This window comes from Mustela putorius, unplaced genomic scaffold (genome assembly GCF_011764305.1).
Source record: "Mustela putorius furo isolate JIRA1106 unplaced genomic scaffold, ASM1176430v1.1 tig00000281_pilon_pilon_pilon, whole genome shotgun sequence".
Lineage (NCBI taxonomy): Eukaryota > Metazoa > Chordata > Mammalia > Carnivora > Mustelidae > Mustela > Mustela putorius.
Genome location: NW_025421343.1, coordinates 17,204,587 through 17,223,470, shown reverse-complemented (window position 1 = coordinate 17,223,470; position 18,884 = coordinate 17,204,587). Strand labels below are relative to the sequence as shown.

Below are 18,884 nucleotides of genomic sequence, written 5' to 3'. Positions count from 1 at the left end.
CACCCAGGTGCCCCTACACTAACCAATTTTTAAGACTCACTATACAGCTACAGGAATCAAAAAAAAAAAAAAAAGGAATCAACACAGTGTGGATAGCAATACTATCAGTGAACTACAATAGAAAGCCTAGAAAGAGATCCACAATATTGTGGCAAATTCATTTTTGACAAAAGTGCAAAAACAATAGAGAAAGGAGAGTCTTCTCAATAAATGGTATCAAAAGAATTGGAGGGCACCTGGGTGGCTCAGTTGGCTAAGCAACTGCCTTCAGTTCAGGTCATGATTCTGGAGTCCCAGGATGGAGTCCTGCATCGGACTCCCAGCTCCACAGGGAGTCTGCTTCTCCTTTTGACTTTCTACCCTCTCATGCTCTCTCTTACTTGCACTCACTCCCTCTCAAATAAATAAATAAATAAATAAATAAATAAATAAATAAATCTTTAGAGGGGAAAAATAAATAAATAAATAAATAAATAAATAGATGATTGGATGTCCAACTATCCCCACTGCTGTTCAACATAGTACTAGAAGTCCTAGCCTCAGCAATCAGAAAACTAAAATAAATAAAAAGCATCTGAATTGGCAAAGAAGTCAAACTCCCACTTTTTGCAGATGATATAATACTTTATGTTGAAAAGCCAAAAGACTTCAACCCAAAACTGCTAAACTCATACAGGAATTTAACAATGTCCCAGGATATAAAATCAATGTACAGAAATCAGGTGCATTTCTATAGACCAACACCAACTTCTATACAGAAGAAAGAGAAATTAAAGAATTGATGCCATTTACAATTGCACCTGAAACCATAAGATACATAGGAATAAACCTAACCAAAGAGACACAGGATCTGTACTCAGGAAACTATAGAAAACTCATGAAAGAAATGAAGGCAGACACAAAGAAATGGAAAAAACGTTCCATGCTCATGGTCTGGAAGAACAAATATTGTTAAAATGTCTATGCTACCTAAAGCAATCTACACATTTAATGCAACCCCTATCAAAATACCATCAACTTTTTTTAATGAAATGGAACAAATAAACCTAAAATTTGTGTGGAATCAGAAAAGACCCTGAATAGCCAGAGGAATGTTGAAAAAGAAAACCAAAGCTGGTGGCATCACAATTCCAGACTTCTTGCTTACTACAAAGCTGTAATCATCAAGACAGTATGGTCCTAGCACAAAAACAGACACACAGATCATGGAACAGAATAGAGAACTCAGAAATATACACTCAACTCTATGGTCAACTAATTTTCAACAATGCAGCAAAGACTATCCAATGGAAAACGAAAAATACTTACTTTTTTAACCATCAATCCTATCTTTGGATATCTACCCTTAAGAAATGAAAACTTACATTCACACAAAAACCTAGGCATGAATGTTTATAGGAGCTGTAGTCATAACTGCCAAAAACTGGGACCAACCGAAATATCTTCAACAGGTGAATGGGTAACCACTGTGAAATATCCCACAAAGGACTAGCACTCAGCAATTAAATGCAACAAACTGCTGACCAGACAACAACTTGGATGAATCGCGAAAGCTTTTGCGAAGTTTTGGGGGTGACAAAACTGTTCTATGGCCTAATTATGGTGGTACTACATGAAACTATACATTTGCTGAAATTTAAAGAATGTACACAAAATGAAAAAAGTTCATTTTTTGTATAGTTTTTAAAATTAAGTTTAAAAGAAAAAAATAGGGGCGCCGGGGTGGCTCAGTGGGTTAAAGCCTCTGCCTTCGGCTCAGGTGATGATCTCAGAGTCCTGGGATCGAGCCCTGCATCAGGCTTTCTGCTTAGCAGGGAGTCTGCTTCCTCCTCTCTCTCTCTGCCTACTTGTGATCTCTCTCTCTCTCTGTCAAATAAATAAACAAAATCTTTAAAAAATAAATTAAATAAATAAATAAAAAGAAAAAGAAAAAAATAAACAAGGTAGGCAATACATACCAAGACTACAAGTCTGCTTCTTTCACAGATTCCAGGAAGGTAAGGATAGGGAGGCATTCCTTCACCCTTCAGACAAGAACTCACCCACTGATAAATACTTGGTGGCTCAGAAGTAAAAAATGATGGATGATGCATAAATCCTGTTTGACCTTTAGAATTAGAGCAAACATTTATAAAGAATGTAAGAATAAGAATACATTAAGATAATACCATTTTATTCCTTTTTTTTTTTAAAGTAGGTTCCATGACTAGTGCAGAGCCCAACATGGGGCTTCAACTCTTGAGTGTGAGATGAGGACGTGAGCTGAGATCAAGAATCGGATACTCAACCAACTGAGCCACCTAGGCACCCCACAATACCATTTTATTCTAAAGGGAAAATGGGCAGTATGTGCCATTTGGAAACAGAATAACATTTTTCTCCAAAATACTTCATGTTTTCTGCCACAGAAAATATTTGACTATATTATAATATGTAAATCAAATGACTACTATCCCATTCTGGATGGAAATTTAACAAATTTTTGTACTCAAAGCATAAAGAATTTAACTAAAATTTTGTACCCTAATCCTAACGGTGAGAAAACAAGAGAAACCTAGGATTCCACTCTTAACAATTGGGTTCCAATCGTGAGTACCTATAGTTCAAGGTCTAGGGCAGTAGAGTGGTGATGGAAATGTTCTATAACCTGTACTATCCAATATGGCAGCCACTACCCTATATGGTTTCTGAAAGTTTGAAATGTGGCTTATGCAACTAAGGAACTGAATTTTCATTACGAAATAACAGATGGTTGTTGGCTACTGATTAGACAAGTCTAAGGCAAAAGCATCCTTAGCACATGAGGATGGGTAGAATTTTTCCCACACACTGAAGAAGTTAATGCTATCTCTTACTAGGTAAGTCAGAGATCAAACACTATAAACTGAAATCTACCTGATGGAAAGATATCACCTCTGACTTAGAGACTAATGGTAGGAAATATAGTGCTATTCACCGATAAAAATACGAGCAAACATCACTCACCATTTAGAAAATCTTTAATGATATAAACACTTACCTTGATCAATTGTGCATACTTGTCCAGTAGTTCTGACAAGTGTTGGGTAATCTCTATAGTAATGATCTACATAAGGTTCCAATTTTAAATCCCTAAAACAATAAAAGCATATGAAAAAGAAATCCCAAGAAAGGTAGTAGAGTATTTTCCCCCAAAGAAAGGATTCATCGGTTCAACTTCTCAATTTAAAAAACTTATGACAAAGAAGATAACCAAATCTACAATCCTTTTATTCCATTTCTGGACCTTGAAGTGCCCAGTATAACAAATGCAACTCAAACTTTTTGCTACGTAACTTTTATGGGGGTAAAACTAGTTTCTCCTCTATTATTTGTTAGTTTTGTTGTCTTCAGCAAGTTATCTCTATGAACATCAGTATTTTCTTCCAGGAAGTAGGCAAATTCTCCTTCACTCACTCAGAAGTTTTGAAGATTAAATAATAAATGTATGTAAAAAATAGCTTTAAAATGTAAAACATTATAAAAATGTTACTTATTTCAGAAAGCCATGGTTAGAGTTTGGAAGTCATTTCATTACAAAAGAATTTTCATGATAGTAATGATTCATCATAAGAGAAACTGACGATCAATTAAAACTGCTACATTTCAGAAAAGAATTTCAAAGTTTCAAGGAAGATCGTAGAAATTAGAAAATGTGCTATCATCTTAACTCAGAGGTTGACATTTCAATTCAAATTCAATTTTCTTTATTACCGAGGGTCACAAAGGCTGAAACAGCACCTAAATGTGACCTTCAGAATTCAGTGCCAAACACAATCTTATTATGGATACACTGCAAGAGCCTCAAAGACAGGGACAACCACAGACTGAGATAACAAAAACACAGCTAAAGAACTCTCAACTAGCAAATAATATTCATGTTCTTAGGAACAACCTTAGACAAGTTTCACCATCATTAAAATAGGGGTCATAATATCTATAATTCATCTATGTAAACTACAATTATGTTAACCATACCTCCTATTTGAATTTCGGTATTACTACAAAACAGCAGGTGTTACAGAACGCCCCAGTGTGCCAAGTCATCTCGTCAAAATGAAGAGCTGAACAGGTCACCTCCATTATTTAACACAGTTTTGGGACTTCCCACCAATCTTAGGACAAAGACTAAGAACCCCATTAACAGCCCACAAGGCTTTACATAGGCAGTACCTTAAAACACTTCTGTGTTTTATAGAAAATGCTCTGGATTTTCTGAAAAGGTAGATTTCAGAAATTTATTTATAAGGTTCCTATATGATATTCATGGCTGAGATCAAGTCATCTCAGGACCTCTTGGCAGCTTCTAATCTACAAGTAACACTTACCTTGCCAACTGAACAAGAAGGCCAACAAGTGAACGAATTCCTTCTCCCATTAGAGTATTCAACTTAAGCTCCTCATAGACAAGATGAAGAACAAAAAAAATTGCAGGTATATGAGTAAACAGAAGTGTAGAAGAGTCCAGAATGAGATTCTGTGAAAAATCTTCATCCTTCATCTGTGAAACTTCCAAAGGACTTAAACATAAAGATCTATTCAAAAGATGAGACTCAACATTCTGGTGGTAGTCTGAATTTAGTAAATACTCCCAGTCCTGAGAAAATAAAGAAGATAGGGATTTTTTAAATAATGCCTCCTTATAATGTCATCATTAAAACAATACAAGTTCTATTTTTACATTAAGTTGAAAAAAATTAAAACCTACATCAAAATAGCTAAGCAATTTCCAGATGCCAGCAATAGACATTAAGACAAATCACTTCAAAAGCCATCTGAAAAGTTTAAGTTGTGCCGTATTAGGAAAGAGACTGAGAGAAGAATTCCACTATTTATAGAGATTGAGGAAGAAATTAAGATTATCTTAGGTGATTTCCTATGAGGCCAAAAGTAAAGAATAAAAGGTGGGAAGTGTATATAGGCAAGTTTAGTGACCACTACACTGATCTGTTTCGATAAAGAGTGAAGTCTACTTGTATTCAGTTTGTATATTTATTTATAAGATGCTCTGGCTAGGAATTACAACCTAATAATCAACTGAATTTTACATTCACACTGATTGTACTCCATTTTCCAAGTACTGAGTCTGTTTTGGTTTCTACTTTGCTTTATTGTATTGTGTTGAGAATATGGTTTATCCTATTTTCAGGTCTTGGAATTTACTGATGCTTTTGTAAGGTTTAATACAGTGTGTTATTCTAACTTAAACACTCTTAGACCAGATACAGAAAGAATAAGCCATAAAAGTAAAAAATTGTTAAGAGTAACTAAAATTTTTAAAAATCTGTTCAGGGGTGCCTTAGTGGCTCAGTCATTAAACGTCTGCTTTTGGCTCAGGTCATGATCCCTGGGTCCTGCGATCAAGCCCCACACCATGCTCCCTGCTCAACATAAAGCCTCATTCTCCCTCTTCCCGCTCCCCCTGCTTGTGTTCCCTCTCTCACTGTCTCTCTCTCTCTCTCTGTCAAATAATTAATTAAATAAAATAAAAAATCACATTAAAAAACACTATTAAGCCATATACTAAGACATACAAAACAAAGAACTCTCATTCAGAATATATAAAGAACTTCTACAGCTCAATAAATATTTCTAAAAATCCAGTTAAAAAATTGTTAAAAGGTTTGAGCACAAACTTGACAAAAAGATATGTAAGTGGCTAATAAGCACATAAAGAAGTGTTTAACAGCATTAGTACTGAGAAAGGCATATTAAGCCCTCAGAGAAATTACTTTATACATATTCAAATGGTTAAAATGAAAAAGATTGACAACAGCAAATGTTGACCAAGATGAAGAACAAGAGGAACTCTCATATATCACTCATTAGAGTGTAATTTAGTATAATGAGTTTGGGACCCATCAATTTCACTGCTAGGTATCTATCCAGAAGAAATGAAAATATACGTCCACAGATAGTTGTCCCTGAATACTGATGGTGGCCTTATTCATAATGGGCAAATAATGGAAATAGCCTCGGTATCCATCAGCAGAATGTATAAACAAACTATGGTATATTCATACTACTTAACGATAAAAGGCACAAAGTGCTGATATCTGCAACGCCTGGGATGAATCTCAAAAATATGCTGAATCAAAGAAACCTTATACCAAAGATTATGTACCACATTTAATTTCTATCAAGTTCTAGAACAGGCAAGATTAACTTATAGTGACACAATTCAAATCAGTGGTTACTTCAAAAATAGAGAAAGGGAATGATTAAAAATGGCACTTGAAGGGGTGCCTGGGTGGCTCAGTGGGTTAAGCCTCTTCCTTCAGCTCAGGTCATGATCTCAGGGCTGGGATCAAGCCCATCATCTGGCTCTCTGCTCAGCCGGAAGCCTGCTTCCCCCTCTCCCTCTGCCTGCCTCTCTTCTACTTGTGATCTCTCTGTCAAATAAATAAATAAAATCTTTTTAAAAAATGGCACATGGAAACTTTACAGAATAATAGAAATGTTTTGTGTTTGAGAGGGGTATAGGTTACTTGAGTATTCATTTGTCAAAGCTGATCAAACTTTAAACTTCAGATCTGAGCATTTCATTTACGTAAACTATACCTCAATTTTAAAAAAAATTTTTTTAATCACTTAAGAATATAACCATGGAATCTAATATGATTGAGAACCTAACTCAGAATTAGCAGGGAAACATCAACAAATCCAAATTCAAATCATGCAGTATTACCTATGTTCAGTAATTTTAAATGATCATTAAAGATAAAAGTGTATGAATAACCACAGAAAACATAACATATCCAACCTTCAAAATAACTGTTATACAGTATTAAAGCAAAAGGTATTAAAAGATACACAAATCAACAAAAGTAACCCAAAAATGAACTTGTAGTAGCAAGAAAAATAATGCTTACATCATCAGATCCTGTCTCAGAAGGCCTTGCTTTTTTGGGTGCAATGACAGGGGAAAGTGATCCTTCAAAGTCAAACTGAAAAAGACAACCCCAAAAAAGATAAAATCATATACATTTATCACTGCTAGCTGTTCAACTTAAAGAATTCAAATATCAGTTCCATGAATTATGGAAACTAAAGAAAGTCACCAAAACTCATTTTTTCATCCAGAAAAACATGGTATGAATACTTTTCCTCTCAGGTCGCTGTGAAAAAGAAACGAAATCATATATGCAAGGCATCTACTACAGTGCCTTGGCTCACAGGCACTGCAACTGTGGTTTCTTTCCAACCCAACTTCTGTGATGACACAGATCAACACTGCTTTAGTAGAACAAGGACCTTGAGCCATATCCCAAATTCGCTAAGTACACCCAATGTTAGCCAAATGTCAGAACCAAGCAGACATTTATTTAGAGTCTGTCTATAGTGGACAGGCTAACAATTCTAGGGAAGAGGCAGGTAGCTACTCTTTAAAGAGTTCTCCTCCTCTGGGACCCACAGCCACACTACATATCCCTGCCTCCCTGAGTTAGGTATGACCCTGTGACAGCATAACCATGAATGAAAGTGGATGTTAAGGGGCGCCTGGGTGGCTCAGTGGGATAAGCCTCTGCCTTCGGCTCAGGTCATGATCCCAGGGTCCTGGGATCAAGTTCTGCATCAGGCTCCTTGCTCAGCAGGGAGCCTGCTTCTCCCTCTCCCTTCTTGTGCTTTCTTTCTTTCTCTCTCTCTGCCTGGGTCCCTAATAACTGTGCAGCCTCTTTACCTGCTAAGTGGTGTTATATGAGCAAGACTTAATGTTTTTATTGTGTGAGTCATTATATCTTTTGAGAGCTTTCTATCATATGTAGCCTATCCTAACTAATACAGTTATATAAAAGCACTTTTCTCAACATTTACTCTTATTTGGTTCCCCCCGCATCACCTTTGCCACTTCTGCTACTTCACATGGGCACTGAACTACCAATGAATCAACCATAAGCCCATATATGACAATGGCTATTTTCCAATGCCTTATTAAAAAAATTTACATTTTATCAATCAATATCACTGACATGAAAGTTGATTTCTATAAAAAAAAACTAAAGATAGCAATAAGGTAATTTTTAAAGCTGAATATTTAAATATAAATATTTTAATTTTTATAAATTATTTTTAATATGTAATAAATATAAGATATTTAAATACTAAATATAAAATGGAATAAAGTATTTTTTGAACTGAGTAATTCTTAAAACTGATCAATAGAAAAGGTTTTCTTAAGAACTATTCAAAGGAAACACATCCAACTCACAGACAAAACTATCAAAAAACAAAATGACGAGAGTAAAAATCAAAGGATGCATTTCTGTTAGCTATCTTAAAGCTTCAACAAAAATTTAGTGCATACATGCACACCTACATACACACATTCTCTCTCACACAGTCTAAAGAATGTTCATTCCTGCTATGGTTACCACATTTCAAGACCTAGGGTTATGAAAACAACAGAAATTATCTGATACGGATACCTCTTTGTAGCATATATGGATCTATTTTATTTTCATTATTTTAATATTCTGCAGGCTACCTACCTGTTATACACTTCTGCAGTAAATCCCTGACCTTTATCATAACCTGATGTAAAATACTTATCTGCCTTCTCCTCACACCGTCAACTCCATGAGAGGAACTACCTTGCCTAACTACCTACTAACTACCTTGCATATCTGAAAAGCCTGGCATCACGCCTGGCCTTCAGCAGAGGTTCAACTTCTAACTAATGAAAATATGGGCATCCTGAAGGACACAAAACATTAACCCCAGATGCAACTGTTCACAGAATGGAAGAACCAGAAGGAAACATAATCTGGCCCAGTACTCTCATCTAACACATCAGTAAATTAAGGAAGACCCAAAGAAATGCCAAAAATCATTTAACTAGTCATTGGCAAAAATTCTGTACTGCCTACTCTCCCCGCCATTGTTTAAATGAAAACAAAAAAGAATAAATCTGAACAAAGCAAAATGGAAATCATTTGCCACTGAGGGCCATTTCATCCTGAGCTTTGATGTAAAGACAAAAGAATAGCAAGGGTTTAATTATGCAGTCCTGTAAATAAATGTGAAGCAACTCAGCCTCAGAACTGATTTCCTTATTCCTTCTTTTAGGACTGTTATCCAATAAATAAGTCAGAGAGCCCCATCCCTCCTTACAAAAGAAAAAATGGTAGGTGCTCCATCATAACAGGGAAACCTGAGGGGAGGCCCTGGCTCTCTGCCAGAGAATGGGGCAGAAGAACCTGTATTCATCAACGAGTTCCACAGCACAGTCACACACAACAACCACAAAAAGCTGAAGCACTACTGAAATCCTCAGTTCCTAGTAAGGCTCAATTTCTTCATATTTAATGAAGAATGAGAAAATGTAGAATAAAGTAGTTTTCATGCAACTGTTTAAAATAAGAAAATTGTTCCTATTTTCCCAGGAAGGTTTTTCTCAAGGAAATTTCAGAGGAAAATTCTTCCATATGATAATATAAACACAAATTCTTAAAAACAGTATCTCATTCAGATGTAAAAGGGCATTCATTTAACAAATTCACGGAGTATCCATCTATGCCAAGCACTACTACAGGTCCTAGAGACAGTGAACAAAACTAAAGAAAAATCCCTGCTTACATAAAATTCACATTCTAGAAGGAAGAGAGACACACAACATAAATAAGTAAAATATGTAGCATATTTAATTAGTGCTAAGGGAAAAATAAAACAGGTAAAGGGGATAAAAAAAAGTATGTGGAATAGTAACAATACCACATGGAATGGACAGAGCAGGCTGGACTGAGATGCCACCTGAAGAAGACCTAGGCTTGTCTGGTCTGGAAGAAGGCTTTTTCTCCGGAGTTAATAGCAAGTGCAAAGATCCTGAAAGAGGAACACGCTTGGTGTGTTCTAAGAAGAGAAATGGATGCCAGTGTGGCGGGGACAATGTGAGCAAGGCAGGGATGAGGAGACAAGATGAGAGAAGTAAGAGAGGGATGGGTCACATGGCACCTCGCAGACTTCTGGCTTTTACTCTGAGTAGGAAAGAAAGGTACTAGAGAATTCTGAACAGAGTAACATGACCTGACTTTGTCAGACAGGATTACTTTGACTGTTGGGCAGAGAAGAAAATGAAACAGGTCAGGACATGAAATGTGAGTCAAAAACCGGCAACCATAATGACCAATGAGAGGGGCTCCTGCCTGGCTCAGTTGATGGAGCATATAAGTCTTGATCTCAGGGTCCTATGCTGGGCATGGAGCCTATATAAATAAATGACCAATGAGAATCTGAAAAGATTTCCCGTTTACTTAGACAGGAATGAGAGAAAATATCTCACTAAGTTGGCAAAGGTTCACCACACCACACCATTTCACTATACTGTAATGGGCACTTCTAAATAAAGCTAGTGAGAATGTCCACTGGACAACCCTTTTTGAAAATTATTTGACCTAGTAATAGCTCTTCTAAGGTTAAATTCTTAGGAAAGGACTAGAGCTATAAGATATGTGTTTGCAAACTATTCCTAATGAGGAAAAACAAAAAACTGATTTAACAATGCTAATAATAACTATTATTAGCTGTTGGTTAATTTTGATAAAACCACTTGGTAGCCTATTATGAAGATGATAAAATGGGGGTGTTTCCTAAGAATTTTTAATGATATTGGAATTTCTCATTTGTTGTGTTTATCTAAAAGGCAATACAAAGATGTTCAGAGTGGTTATCTGAGTAGAATTATTTTCTTAATTCTTCAATTCTCCAGATTTTCCTCTGTAAGAATGTACAGTCATAATGAAGAAAAAAATGATTTTTTAAATGAATTTACTAGTATGAGACTAAAATGTACAGCTGAGTTACCAGACAGAGGTAAGTATGTTCTAGAGTGATTTTCTTCAGAGTAACCCAGGCAAGGTTTTCCTGGGATTTATCTCTAGACCCAAAAGGAATCATCAATACTGAAGACACTACTCTGCTGGTTTTCTAAATAACCTTGTTAAAGGCCTATAAGAAAGCTTCTGGGATAGAATGAGGGATACAGCTTTATATCATTAACAGAGTAGATACTTAGACTAAAGTCCTTTAAATCACCCTCAAATCAAACCTTCCTCCCCAAAAACTAAGCAATTTGTGATGTGAAAACAGTATGAACTACAGAGAACACTAAAGCCATCATTCAGAAGACACTGTCTAGGCCCTGTTTTGAGCAAATCACCAGTCTGTGTTCTCTCTGATTCAGTTTCTTCATTAATAAAACCAAGATGATTACTACTAATCCTAGCATAACTTCCAGGCATTTTACAAAGATGAAATGAGAAATTACAGTCAAACATGTTCTCCCATGTTACAAAACTCAATAATTATAATTACTAGTAAAATATGATCTTTAAATATTAAATGACTGTGATTTACCATACAGGTAGACACAATAAGCCTTAGTATTATTCTACTTTGTTGATTAAATACTCAAAATACACAACCTCAAATAGCAATGTTTAACTATCATTAAACAATGTTCTCAATGAGTTAACATCCCTGTTAACCAAAACTTTTTAATTTTTAATTATTTCTGACACCATTTACTTTATAAATATTTTACATCATGGGATCAGCCAATATTACATAATTTTTACCTTCCTTAGTGACTTCCTTAGTGCTGTAGAAATATCAGTCACAGTGCTACACTATCATGCTACTGTGCTGAAGAGGCCTGGGTCTATTCTACCTATTAGTAAATTGATCTGTTACGTACTGTAAATACTATATTACCAATTATGCAAACATTACATTGGTAACAACAGCATAACTCAGAAAAAAAACACAATTATATGTACTTACATTTCGGGTCCATGCTAAGCGATCTGTGTTATAACCCATCATGTTCATGAGACAAGTCACAAATAAATTCCACTCGGAATGATAACTGGGTCCTCCTGGAGCACTGTGGACACTGTACCACTTGACAAGCATCTGAACAGCTATTTCCTTTGGCAGAATAAACTTAATTGCTTGCAAACATGTTTGCACTATTAAAAGCAAAGATTACTTTTAGTATGCTTCCCATATGCATTTCTTTTCCTCTTTCAATAAGAAAGTTTTTTTGTTTTTTTTTAACTACTTTAGTGTAAATGCCAATTACTCTGAAAAGAGAACTGTACAGACCCAGTGGGACAAAAACATTCCCAGCTGACCACTTGAAACTTAAACCAACTACTGAATCCAACAGGAACTGCAAGAGGTTTCAGAGCAGCTTTCCTCTCGCTCACTGATTGTGGATCAGAAATAAGACATCCAACAGTCCAGATTAGCCTGAGACAGAACTGATTTATACCTACTGCCCTAGCAATTACTAACAGCTCCCGTTTTCCTCTAAGAAATACTCTAGTTTGGAAAATAAAGGACATTCTATCAAAAACATGTAATTTCTACATGAATAAGTTCATATAAAATACTGCTGAAATACTTCAGTAAATATTCAATAGTCAAAATACGCAACTTCAAATAGCAATGCTTAACTATCATTAAACAATGTTCTCAATGAGTTAACATCCCTGTTAACCAAAACTTTTTAATTTTTAATTATTTCTGACACCATTTACTTTATAAATATTTTACATCATGGGAGCAGCCAATATTACATAATTTATACCTTCCTTAGTGACTTCCTTAGTGCTGTAGAAATATCAGTCACAGTGCTACACTATCATGCTACTGTGCTGAAGAGGCCTGGGTCTGCTTTTCATAGTTAAGTGGCCTCAAACCGCAATGTTTTTGTATTCTCACATCTTCTCTTTAGAGGATTCTCTTCTTCCCTTCCCACTGTCACCAGGCCCATCCTCAGCAGCATATCCTCTCTCATCAATTTGCTATGTGTGTATACATACAGCAAAGATTAGAGTCAAATAGAATAAATGCTAGAAAAATCAAATAACCAAGTTTGTCACAGTTGAATCCAGAACAAGTGTAAACCAGATACTGCCTAAGGGGCTGAGGAATGTTTATAAGTAAAGTACAGAAAGTTCTAAGCCAAGTACAGAAACTTATGTGATTTCTATCTGGCTATGAGAGAGTAAGATTTTACTCTGCTTTCATTTTATTTTATTTAGTCTGTTATCTGTTTTCAGATTTTTTGTTTAGGTTTATACTTCTGAGGTATATGCCCTTGAAATTACTTGGTTAAATACCTCTTAGAAAAGCAAGGTATCTCCACATCTTCTCACAGTATCATTTTACCACACCAATGAAAGATAGTTCCTAAAACAAAAAAGTCATTCTATCCTACTTAACCAAATTCCAGAAACCACTCAATCTGCCAATGCTTTGCTTTGCCACTTAGATTTTGAAACTAACAGATGTTGTGAATTTTCTTATACATTCTTTTCTTAACTTACAACTGTTGATAAATCCTGCCAATTCTGAAGTTTTACTATTCTCTATTCAGAAATATCCTCCTAGTATTTTTCAAATTGTGTTTCAATAACTTAAACAGACTCTAATTTTATTAAAATACACCTGACTGTATTTTGACTATAACACTGAGTTTTATTCAATTAAGACAATTATGTTAATTTCTCAATTTATCTAACAATAGAAATATTTATTTATTTTTTAAATTAACATATAATGTATTATTTGCTTCAAGCGTACAGGTCTGTGAATCATCAGGCTTACACACTTCACAGCACTCACCATAGCACATACCCTCCCCAATGTCCATAACCCAACCACCCTATCCTCCCTCCACCCCCCAGCAACTCTCAGTTTGTTTCCTGAGATTAAGAGTCTCTCATGATTTAAAGCCACCACATATGCCAAAAGATGTTTTAGCTACTTAGGCTTGTTTCTCAGATGTTCTTGCAAGAGGCCTATCTACTCACTGCATGGCCTTCTTCAACGTATGAAATCTCAGAGAAACAGAACAAGTACATCCTTCAAGTATACCCCTAGTCTTAGAGCACATATGGAGTAGACACTGAAAAGTGATCCCCAGCTCTTCACAGCTTCTCCACTAAGTAAAAACCTCAATCCCACAACTTAAAAAACAGCAAATATTTTAAAATCCCAATTACTATTGCAAATCAGCAAATACTACAAATCTTAGCAATCAAACCGAGAGTACACGGAAGCGAGGTCTGACCTCAATCATACCTAATTCAGAGGTGGCAATTTCAGGAATAGTGATCCTAACCATGGAGCCATTACTCAATTCCTAGGGGAAAGAATGAAAACAAACAGGAGCACATAATTAGAATTTGTGCGTTCTAACTCTCTGAATGTCTTAAAAATGGCTATGCTTTATAAGACTGCCTATCAAAGTAAAATTCATATAATAAATGAAAAATATTTTTCAAACAGAACTGAATACTTTCAAATTTCAGAAACTGTAAATGTCCTTATTTAAATAACATTTCCAGGGTCATCTAGGTGGCTAAGCCATGTTAGCATCTATCAGCCTTTGGCTCAAGTTATGATCTCAGAGTCCTGGATTAGAGCCCTGTGTTGGATACCCAGCTCAGCAAGGAGTCTGCTTCTTCTTCTCCCTCTACCTGTCTCCTGCTATGCGCTCTCTAATAAATAAATAAATAAATTATTTAAAAACAAATAAACAAACAGCATTTCTAAAAGTTCTTGTTTTAATGAAATGTTTAATTTTTATACATACACTAAGACTCATCATAACTAAAAAAGATTAACTTTTAATGAAAAGACAGAAATCCTGGGGCACCTGGGTGGCTCAGTGAGTTAAGCCTCTGCCTTTGGCTCAGGTCATGAGCTCAGGGTCCTGGGATCAAGCCCCATGTGAGGCTCTCTGCTTAGCGGGGACCCTGCTTCCCCCTCTCTCTCTGCCTGCCTCTCTGCCTACTTGTGATCTCTCTGTCAAATAAATAAATAAAATCTTTTTTAAAAAAGACAAAAATCCTATTAATATAAAATTTAACTTTTTTTTTAAGATTTTACTTATTTCTTTGACACGAAGAGAGAAAGAGAGTACAAGTGGGGGAGTAGCAGGCATAGGGAGAAGAAAAGCAGACTCCCCACATAGGAGGGAACCTGATGTGGGACTCAATCCCAGAACCCTGAGATCATATAACCTGAGCCAAAAGCAGCCACTTAACTGACTGCGCCACCCAGATGCCCAAAATTCAACTATTTAAATAAGATTTGTTTTTTAATAATCATTAATAATAAAGCAACTGTAGAAAGGTAAGCAGAATTACTTCAAATCAATTTAAAGTAAAATAGTACAAAAAAAGACATTTTTTTTAAAAAAATCATAAAAAATATGTTTTCATGTTGCAAACAGAATTCTCCACTTGACAAATTTGAAATGATAGTTGTATTTCTTAGAGAGCTACCTAATCTTTTTAAAAAATAAATATACTTACCAGAGTTACTCTGTTACAGACAGGGTCTCTTATGGAATGAATGTAAGTTCCAAGCTGTTGGAAAGTACAATCCTCATTATAGAGAGAATCATGAAGTTTTGAAGAATCCCTCAGTTCTGGAACTGGGGAGAACAGAGCCACCTGTAAACAGTTATAAATACAACACAGATGAAATATTTTTTGAGGAATTAAGGATAAAGAAAGCTCTTTCTGTACAATGTCTAACAATTGTACATAATGATTTAAAGCCATTCCGTTCTCGGTATGATGAAGCACCTTACAGCACACCAACATCTTCACCCAAAGCAACTTGAAAAAGTCAGTAAAATAGTAAAACATCTGATCAATAGCACTGGAGAGCTATGGAGTCAACCTAGATCTGAGCAGCCAAGATCTAGGAGAGAAAGAAGGGAGTCACAGGGAGATGGTCCAAAATTCTTATACCACTTTTCCTGGTCTTGGCATGTGCAATATTGGGTAGGGATTTGGTAGGGAGTATGGATACACTGAGTGTGCAAGGAAGGCCAGTGCTAAGAGGAAAAAGAGACAGCAACACTTCTGGCAATCTTACAGAGCTAGATACATAAACTGAACTTGAGGCAGCCAAGGCAGAGATGACTTGAGGATCTAAGAGCCCAGAGTGAAAGGAGAGCAAGGAGAAAGCAAACAAACAAGACATCTCCCCTACAGCCAAATGTTTGTTCTGAACATATGAGAATACTTACTTGCTCAACTGTAGACAAGCAAACAAAAAACTTAAATGATCTTAATTACTAATTACATACACAGGCTTCCAGCTTTAGATTGAGTCCTAAACACTGAGCCTTTTTGTAATTCCATAATTCAAATCACAGGACATCTCTAAGTGAATATCTTATCAATACGGATAGCCCATCAAGTATAAGATTATTTATTATATTCAAGCTTCTACTCCCACAGCTGCCACAAAAAGGGAGCTGAGCTCTACTAGTCCTGAATGTAAGTCTAACTGCACAATCAATCAGAGATGTGGGAAGTCATCGGCTAATGTATAATACAATCATCTTGTGACTCTATGGCTACCACAAAGACACTAATCATTCCTGGGTTAATGGAATTCTAAGAAAGTTAAGAACCATTTTACATTACAAAAGACAAAAATTGGGGTGCCTGGGTGGCTCAGTGGGTTAAAGCCTCTGCCTTCGGCTCAGGTCATGATCTCAGGGTCCTGGGATGGAGCCCCACATCGGGCTCTCTGCTCAGCAGGGAGCCTGCTCTCCCCACCCCTCTGCCTGCCTGCCTCTCTGCCTACTTGTGATCTCTGTTAAATAAATAAATAAAATCTTAAAAAAAAAAAAAAAAAAAGACAAAAATCCCTCCAAATCACACGAAACTCTGACACTTCTCCAGCTGCCTTTTGAAAATTCTGGAAATGTCCTGCTTTAAGGGAAAAAAATGCAATAATGCGCATATTTAAAAAACAAAACTAAGGCCTAGACATTGACCAATAAAACTGCTTGCACCAACCTTCACTTTCAACTGCCCCTTAACATCTGCATCCAAATGTCTCTCAAATACAGACCCCCTCTCTCCAGGCTTCCTAACTTGGTAAGCATGGGTGTCCACCCAGCTTGCTCAGAGAACTCTGAGCCTTGTTCACCAACACCTCTCCCCAGCAGAGCACAAAACCAATCAGCTAACAGACTCTGCCATTTCCACTTCTCCAGACCTCTCATCTCACTCCCTTCCTTTCCAATATGCTGGCATAACTCCTCGGATCCTCTTTATGCCTCTTGAATTAGCACAGAAAACAACACTTGGAATCTCTTTTGTCTAAATCCTAAAATAAACATCTAAAACACAGAGCCTAATATTCATAACTCCATCCTCAAAAACCTGTAATGTTCTGGTGATAGCATTCAGAATAAAAACCTTTTCATCCTTTCTGCCTTTAAGAACATGCTAGAGTCTAAATCCCAACTCTAACACATACTAGCTATATGACTTTAGATAAGTAACCTTTTATCTCTATGTACCCATTTGTAAAATGGGGAGCAGTATCTTCCCAACAAAGCCATTCTAAGGGATTAAATGAGTTAATACATATAAAACATTTTAGAAAAGTGCCTAGTACATAGAAAACACTCAAAAGCAAGTTATTATTACCCATCCCCTGCCCTGCCCCACCCAAGAGGCGACTTGTACTTTTATTAAGCACTCATTCATTCCAGTCTTACACACTACATGATGGAAATATGAATATTCCAAAGAAATGTTCTGCACTTAACCTGCCTCCAAACTCATTTCCCATGAGATTCCTCTTTGCTCCGAATGCCCCTTTTAATTTATAGATATCCTACTTATCGTAAAGGTCCAAACCAACTTAAACATGCCCCTCAGATACAAGCTTCTGGTTCTGCCACATCAACACATCAGGATATATCTTTCTATCAGCAAATCTGCTGTGGCACTCTCTATTCCTCATTCCTAAGTCTTAATAATCTACCTTAAATTATAATTTCTCATGCAGCATTACACTTGTACTACCCATAGATGAAAAAGAATGTCTCATTCTCATCTTTGTAGTACCTTACACATCACAAGGGCAATCAGTAAGTTTACTGAATCATTTGTGTTTGAAAACATACATACTCTACCAAGTATTACCTAAACTTCTAATCATGTCATTTTTAAAACAGAAAAAAGTTAACCATGGGAAGAACTAATATTTAAACCAAACTTCTTTAAAACACTATTGACTTTTTTTAATTTTAAGTATTTTTTAATTGAATTAACATATGGTGCATTATTAGTCCCAGGAGAGCTAAGTGACCATCAGTCTCATATAACACCCAGTGCTCATTACCACATATACCCTCCTTAATGTCCATCACCCAATTAACCCACTCCCCTACCCTATCCGCTCCAGAAAACCTCCGTTTGTTTCCTATGAGTAAGAGTCTCTAGGGCCAGCTGGGTGGCTCAGTTGGTTAAGCATCTGCCTTCAGCCCAGGTCATGATCCAGGGTCCTGGGATTGAGTCCCACATTGGGCTCCTTGCTCAGCAGGGAATCTGCTTCTCCCTCTGCCTGCCTCTCCCCCTGTTTGTGCTCTCTGACAGATAAATAAACTCTTTTTAAAAAAAGAGAGAGTCTCTAATTTTAGACAACACCTAATTCATTACTCACCTCATCCAAGGATCCAAGTAGTTTACTAAGAGGCTTAGGAGTACTGACACTGTCAAGTGGAGTGCTGGGCCGAGGCATCGTGTTAGACATTGTCAGGGAAGGAGCTGGCAGTCCAGGAATAAAAACCTTTCCCACCTTTAAGCAATAAAAAGATGTGGGGAAAAATATTGGCTTTAATGTATGATATCCTTAAATAAAATGTTATGGCACATAAGCATAAATTTCTTTTCATATTCTAAATTGTACACACACTGAACACATCTAAAAAATGAATTTAAAAGAACTAAAATTTCAGTAATTCCACCATCCCCTACAAATATCTTGATACAATTTTTCTTCGTCTGATTCCTTTTCTTCATTACTGAGGACTTATT

General features: G+C 36.2%; 1 protein-coding gene across 7 annotated transcripts in view; it reads right to left on the bottom strand.

Annotated features, from left to right (window-relative positions):
• ANAPC1 (anaphase promoting complex subunit 1) overlaps positions 1-18,884 on the bottom strand; it is a 102,566-nt gene that overhangs the window by 62,663 nt on the left and 21,019 nt on the right. For all 7 annotated transcript variants that reach the window (XR_006606467.1, XM_013045005.2, XM_045079144.1 and 4 more), the window contains 8 exons: positions 18,511-18,645; positions 15,345-15,485; positions 14,107-14,167; positions 11,797-11,984; positions 6,891-6,965; positions 4,347-4,615; positions 3,020-3,111; positions 1,959-2,107 (listed from right to left, as the gene is read on the bottom strand). Coding sequence is in view for 6 of the 7 variants with exons in the window: in XM_013045005.2 (XP_012900459.1) it covers positions 1,959-2,107; positions 3,020-3,111; positions 4,347-4,615; positions 6,891-6,965; positions 11,797-11,984; positions 14,107-14,167; positions 15,345-15,485; positions 18,511-18,645 (1,110 nt within the window). In the remaining variant the exon portion in view is untranslated. The remainder of the gene's footprint in view (positions 1-1,958; positions 2,108-3,019; positions 3,112-4,346; positions 4,616-6,890; positions 6,966-11,796; positions 11,985-14,106; positions 14,168-15,344; positions 15,486-18,510; positions 18,646-18,884) is intronic.